Here is a 7523-nt window from a genome sequence, read left to right on the forward strand (position 1 = left end):
TCAATGTGCAGGTAACATTTACGATGCAAACGAACCTTAATACCTACCTGTATGGCATCTTATGTGATTGAGTATTTTCTTCTTATTGTCATTGAAAATAATAGAATTTTACACTAATGATAAAGGGAGGGGAGTGGGAAATTTATATCCTAGTACACGTTGTTAGGGGTTCAGAATTATATGTTAAAAAATTCCCTCCCCTGCTTTTTTTTACCAACCTGCAGCGTACCTCTTTGGATCAGATGAGGTGAAAATCAATAGGCAGGGTTTTTTATTTCAACCTTCAATTTCATTAATAAATTAGTTATATCTATTTTCTTTTTTCTCTGCAGTCCCTTAAAATTGTGTTACACAGTTGGAAATTTACTTGTGAATTGAGTTAGTGTTCGAGAAGTGTCATTTGAGAGTTCAACTGTTCAACCAACTCCTATAATTTTTCCCCGGTTTAGCACAGTCTCTCTAAATTTTGTGAGAGGATTTAAAATTTGTTTGTAAACTGAATTGAAATTATAAAAGTACGTTTTAATTTCTTAATCCTTTTTTTTTTCCTAACCCATTTGTTAGCAATTTGTAAAATATGTTGGTGTAGAGTACCTTATGCGATTTCAAACTGTTTTTATCCCACTATCGTTCAAATTTATTTTAAAATTTATAAGTATTAATAAATCGAAATCACTTTTCTTTATCTGATTTACAAACAAACATCTGGAGAAATAAGACTTTTTTATAGTTCATGTGGGAGCGCGGGTAGCTCCGGGGTAAGGCGCGCGGCTACTAACTCCAAGAACCCGAGTTCGAATTCGGCTGGGCAGAAAATTGTTTTCTGTTTCACTGTAGCCGTGAGTCAACTCCTATGGGTTCTCGGAGCCCTCCTAGGGTCCACCCAACCTCTTAAATTGGGTACCCTTAATTGGGCTAAAATCTGGATTCGAGCGTAATTCTGACCAAATCATCTCCTTGCACAACCGTTGGTCTAGTAACAACTTCCTTATAAAGTAACCTTCCTTAATGGGTTGTAGCGGTACAGATTTTAATTTTTTCTATAGTTCAGTTTTTCTTATCTAACCCTGCGTTACTATATTTCTTATTAGTGCGCTAATCAATCATATTTCCAGTATCAAAGATTTTATTTAATCCACTTTATGTTTCTTTTTTCTTTTCTTTTCTTTTTTTTTTTTTTTAGTAAATCCTTCTCAATTGTCGTTGCTAGTCATCATTACATAACCAACATTCAAATTAGTAAAAAATAAATACCCTATACATTCATGATACATAAATTACGTGATGGTCAATTGAAAGGCAATTAAATTGTCTACAAAACAAAATCAATCTACTTAATTGGACCACTAAGCCTATTGGAACAGTAAAGTATATTAATAATACTCGACTGATAAAATAAATAATTAATTTTAAATTTAAATATATTATATAATAATCTTCCTGTAGGTAATATGTCGCGTTTTTAGGTTTGTCACATCTTACCGTGCAAGCCCGGGATTGAGTTAATTTAATGTCTCAATGAAATTGCTTATTGATTATTCACCTCAACCGACTGGCTTCTAACTTTAGTGGTTTTAAGTTTTCTTAATAATTAATGTTTATTAATAAACAACAAATAATTATAGTAGTCTTGAAAAAAAAATTATTTCAATTAGAACACAGTTTTTTGACAATCAGTAACACATAAACATTAATTGCTAAAATTATAAAAACTGCTGGTTCTGTATGGAATGCTATTGTTAGAAAATTCGTTTCTAACTGGAATCAAATAAATTCTCGCTGAATTCCAATAGGTTATAGGCTATATGACATGATTGAATAATTCATGCCGTATAATTGTATTGTAGAGACGAATAATTTTTTTTTGGAATAAATAATACAGTAAGAGTAAGTGAAAAAAATCGCATTAAAGTTTTCAACTGAAACAAACATTTTGGGATTCCCAACAATTGCAAAATGTGTTATATGTGATATGTGTTCGAGCAGCATATCTCAAAAACGAAAAATATTTTTCAAAAACGGCTCTAACAATTTTTATTTAACTCGGCATGTCAGTTTGCAATTAAATGGCCTTTAATATCAAATTTTATCAAGTAAATTAGAAATCTAAATCATCATATAAAATATTGTTGATTTTTTCAGTCGCATAATATTTTGAGTTTTAAAAATAAAAAATAATTTACATTCTTAAAAATAAATTATGTACTTGAAATATTTTAAAATTTTAACACGCTTTAGTGAAAGAAATTAACTTCAAATATAGGGAAAAATAATAGATATCATTATTTAATTATCAAACAAATCTTTAAAAAATTTCCTTTTTTTTATGCTTGCGTTAAGATGTAGTAATACTGGGATTCAGCATAACCTGTTTTTTTTATGTGCCTTTCTTTAATATCTATTAGCTACATTTAACTAGCTACAAGTAATATGTAATAACATGCAATATATTTACTTCCAATTATATTTTTAATTGCTTCTGTAGCTTTTGCAACTCCAAGCCTGAATCCTGACATGTCCGGGCGTAGTTTCAAGCCTCTGTGAAAATAGACAAGCGCCTCCTCAAACTTCCCCAAGTGGTAAAGAGATTCTGCTTTTTGCAGTAAAGCTATAACATAAATTAAAAATGGTTTGTAAGTTAAAATTTGATGAATTATCTATCATGATCCGATTTAAAAGTGAATCATGCATCAAATATCTAAAAGGAGACAATTTAATGAATGTTAATACATTCGTAATTGGTCGCGTTTCATATTTGAATATACGGGAATTACTTTGCATTTATTATATCCATTTTGTAAATTTATAACAGATACTTTTTAATTATTATTTCTTAAATTTTTTTTTAAATCCTTAATTGTGAGGTATGATTTGTTAATTATTTTTCATTATTTAACATTAGGTTAAGGGTTTACACTTTTATTATATATTTATTTTCAGGAAAACCTTTTATACTTCTAACTTCATTTATTTCTGATTTTAGATTACGTTTTCGTACTCTTCATTATCCATTCCGTGTACATTACTCGATGTTTGAAATCTCCTAATTTTAAAATATTTGTCCCAAATATAAAATATTATATCCCTGACAGCCCTAATGTTTTTTTTTTATTTCAAGATTCCTAATGCATATATCAAGAGGAAACAACCCTGAAAAATCCCTGTTGATTCATAGATATAACAAACCTGAGTTTCAGAAAAAAATATTTATTAATTTACCTAACCCTACGATATAATAAAATATAAATTTACAATAGCTTTATGATTAAACCTGTTCGACTACCTTTGATGTAATTAGGATCCACTGCAAGAGCCGCTTCTGCGTCCTTGAGTGCCAGCTCTGGCTCTCCAAGCAGCAGGTAACATTTGCTCCTAGCAACCAACGCCGTTTTGTCTTCAGGGTTCAAATCGATCGCCTAAATGACAGGTCCAGAGTTCAGATTAAATAATATAAAATTCACCTTATATTAGTAATAAACAATCTTAATACAGTGTATATGAGTTGTAAATAAAATAACATTGAACTTGTTATGAAACCTATCACATGGCTATTACTGTTGGCGTAAGGACTCTTACATAATTTTATTTTTTACATAATTATATAAATTAAATTTCATAATAATAATCAAGCATTTATGAGGGATTCTGGTAGAACCTTAGTGATGCAACTAAATGCTAGATCATATCGGCGGGCCCGGACTTCGAAACCAGCCTGTGCTAGTAGTGTTCCTGGTTTTGTCTCTTCTGGAATCTGCAGGGCCTTGCTTCGTTCTTCTTTCTTCTTAATTTTTAGAGACTGTTTTATATCTCTGAAACATTTCGAAATTCATTAATCACAATATTTAAATAATTTAATACTAACATAGTTATCAACAATACCTAATTTGGTTAAACACTTAGTAATTTTTTTTTATTTTAAAGGGAAATGTACAGTCATATTAAGGCAGTAAAAAGAAGAGGTGCTATAGAATCATAATAGTTTTATTCATTATACCTGGACCTAGGTCTTCCCCTAATATCACGCCAGAGTCCAGAACGCGCTGGTCAGCCATTGAGGGAGAAACACGTCTTTCTGACACCAGGCGAAGAAACAGGGTTTCACCATTTTCTCCCTGGTCTGAACCTGGATGAGAGAAGCGAAGAAGACGTGACCGCGGTGGCGAAAACGTCATACACAGATAAGCCAATAACCTAATATACCAGACCACCCAAAGCTCTATGTCTATAATCGAAATAATATAATATTTTCAGCTAACATACTAACCATAGCTTACCCACCTCAGGCATTTTACTTGAGTTATTCAAATATATGCATGTTCATTAATAACCAGAAAAGTCCTACAATTTCGATACCCCTTTTCCACACTAATATAGATAAAAAATTCAACATACACTCGGGATTTCTGAGATAAGAAAGGTACAGGTCCTGATAAGATCATAATTGAAGATTTATGACACCATCAAAACACTTTCAATTTCTCAAAAATTGTCCTCGTAATCTATTTAGAGATCTCCCTTCTCTTTTTCTGCCATCTCTACGAATCCAGACAGGATGTCTTTACATATACAGGATAATAAATAGATGTCTTTAATATTTATAAAAAATTACTACTAAATATAATATAGAATAAATAAATGTGGTATAAGAATATAAAATATGACACTAGCTTGTAGAACTAAACATTTAGAGACGTAGTTACGGGAGGGGGCACAAGAGGAGTGTGTTTTTCTTCAAGTATTTTGAAAAGTTAAGGTTAGGGAGCTTACTTCAAACTGTGAAAATAGTGGTAAGACATTATTAAAAGAGGTTGTTTAAACTCGAAATTCGTTATAAATGCTATTTAGAGAGGTCAGTTTTCCACAAATGAGACATCTGGCAAAACTTTTTACACTATTAGAAATTTGGGAAATGTGATCAACTTTGCTGTGAAATTTGACATTTTTCCGTCAAATGGATTTCTATTTATTTCGTGACAAATGGAGCAGATATTCTGTGGTATCAGAAGCATCGGTGGATAATTTTATTGATGCTATTTTATGGATGAGAAATGGAAATTCGTCTGTTTCCTATTATTATTATTTTGTATATTGAAAGGACTAAATAATCAGAAAAATGAAAACCACAAATAAAACAATAAATATTATTAAAGTTGAAAAATCTGGTTGAAAAACACTCTGGACATGAAATTATCGTTTAATGGGATAATCGCCCAGTTACACATTACTGATCTAATATAATGTGATATAGGGGAAAAAAAGAGAAAATTTGTTCTAAGCTTTCAAAAATTTATATTTTATTTTTATGAAAAGATTTTCAATTAATGTCAATCAGGCGACCACAAAGTACATTCCATTTATTGGAAGTGTGGAAGCTTTATCTGTTGACATGAGGATATATATAATTCTAGTTACCAGATCTTTATTCCAGCAAGATACTTATAAGAAATAGTATTTGATAGAATTAAATATGTGTTGGAATGTAAACCTATAATTTTTGAAACAAAAAAAAGTTTATCATTTCAATAATAGGAAATATATTTACGTATGATTGAGAAACGTGTGTTATCACTAAAATGAAAGGAAAAGGATTGTTATCTATGTAGATATACTTCATGTGGCGCAGGCATTTCAAGGATCCATCCATCCCGAACAATTGTATAAGACAGTACCTACAAGAAAACCTCATTTCTACAGCATTGTTGCTACAAGAAGATTAGTTTGTTGAGGCAACTTGAAAAGAATCTCTGAGCGTACTTAGAAAGTCTTACACCATCGCCTTGCAGATGTAAGTAAAAGAGGGTAAACTGTGACTTGCAATAAGCATTGGGCACCAGAGATCTACCAGAATTGGGAGGTTCAAAAAACTGTAAGGCCTTTTAGAAAATGATTGATAACATTAATTAAAAATAATACTTATCAAGATGGAATTTGCTAATAGTGTATAAAATATTATTTGAAAAACTTAGTATAATTAATTTGAAAAAAAGGTTATAAATTGTGATAAATGAAAATTCAGCTTAAGAGGAATATTCCAGCAGGAAAAAGAGAAACTCATGATAACTCCCTTGCATCGTTACGTTTAACTCCTCTATATTGAAGTTTAGTCGAAATGCATAGTTTTTACAAATTACACACCTAAAATGCGCAGGGCCTAGCTAAGAAGTCTCAGCGGGTACAATTCTACTGTTACTTAAAAATAGTCATTATAAACCATACAACTTTACTTATCGTGTGTTTTGAATAGGCTTTCTTAATAATATTATTGTTTTCTTGATAATATTAATATTATTGTTTATACGAATTGTCACGATTTCGCTAAGATTTCGAAGGAATTAAAGAGAAGAAGGAAACATCTAATGCTAGAGTTCTCGCAGGGTTAAACTAGAACAAGTTTAAAATTAAATATAGCAATCCTTCTTACTTTATTACAAATATAAACTTTCCAATAAATCAATGTGCCGTTGGCAACCGATAGCGCTATTACTAGGTGGAATTCTAAAGATTAGTGAACCTTTGACCTGTTGTTACTGGTGATTTTGGTTTGTATAACCACTCATGTTATTTTAGAAAGTCTTCTAAATTTTACGTTTGATAGAGTAGATTTAAGAGAACGAAATACCCATCTTTCCAAATATTTCCTTAAATTAAGTTCATCAATTTTAAATGCCTAAGAGGAACAGTAATTATACAACAGTAAAGAATTTTAATTAATTGCGTTGACTCGGCATTAAACATCATTCCCTACTTTCCTTCCTCGTGAATGGATGGGTTCAATCGTAGCCTAGTTTTCACAGAACAATAGAATTCTCAAACGTTTTCTTCTACTTTCACGAGAGTCCGTGTTACCTTTTCTATTTCCTCCCTAAGACTGTTATCTCTATTCCTCTTCATTTCTGTGAGGTAAGCTTTGTTCGCTAAGATCTTGATATATAAAAATTGTGCTATAAAATTTGAGATTTTATTATGACGTTTAATTTATGGACTGGCTTTCTTACTTTTATGAAACTTGATTAAACAAATGCCTGTGAATTTTCTTATTTCTTCTTAGCACCCTCGAACTTAATATCACTAATATATTTTTTTGTTTTGTTTTCGTACCCTCTTGTGGAAAACAAAAAAATAAGCAAATACAATATAAAAGTGTAAGATAGATATGCTTCCTTTTTTTACCAAAAGGTATTATAAGGTGGATAGTTGATGTCCACTGTATGCGGAGAGTCACAGGCGCAAATTACGCATTAGTAAATGGTGAGTGGGGAGGGTCCGCTTTGCTGGTGGTGGTTGCAGTAGGTTTAGACTGGAGAGAAACCTCTTCCCTTGGCGAGAACATTTACCAGGGGGACACCACCCAGGTTGTGGTGAAGGGATAATCTCCCTGAACAGCGGGTTGGTGTAGACCTTTAGCCCATCAAAAAATTTAATGTGCCTCCGGCCAATTTACTCCAGCACAGAGGGAAGCTGGAGTTCTTCATAGATAACTGTGTTTCTGGTCTTCTGTAACGCTATTCCTTTTACTATTCGTC

General features: G+C 31.6%; 1 protein-coding gene across 1 annotated transcript in view; it reads right to left on the minus strand.

The window, feature by feature from the left end:
* LOC106677359 (outer dynein arm-docking complex subunit 4) overlaps positions 1 to 7523 on the minus strand; it is a 41769-nt gene that overhangs the window by 11115 nt on the left and 23131 nt on the right. Inside the window, exons 4-6 of the mRNA XM_014415244.2 lie at positions 3656 to 3809; positions 3284 to 3416; positions 2456 to 2608 (exon numbers count right to left, since the gene is read on the minus strand). Coding sequence (XP_014270730.1) covers positions 2456 to 2608; positions 3284 to 3416; positions 3656 to 3809 — 440 coding nt within the window. The remainder of the gene's footprint in view (positions 1 to 2455; positions 2609 to 3283; positions 3417 to 3655; positions 3810 to 7523) is intronic.

The sequence above is a fragment of the Halyomorpha halys genome, unplaced genomic scaffold (assembly GCF_000696795.3).
Source record: "Halyomorpha halys isolate HHAL.00 unplaced genomic scaffold, Hhal_1.1 Scaffold95.1, whole genome shotgun sequence".
In the NCBI taxonomy this organism is placed as follows: Eukaryota; Metazoa; Arthropoda; class Insecta; order Hemiptera; family Pentatomidae; genus Halyomorpha; species Halyomorpha halys.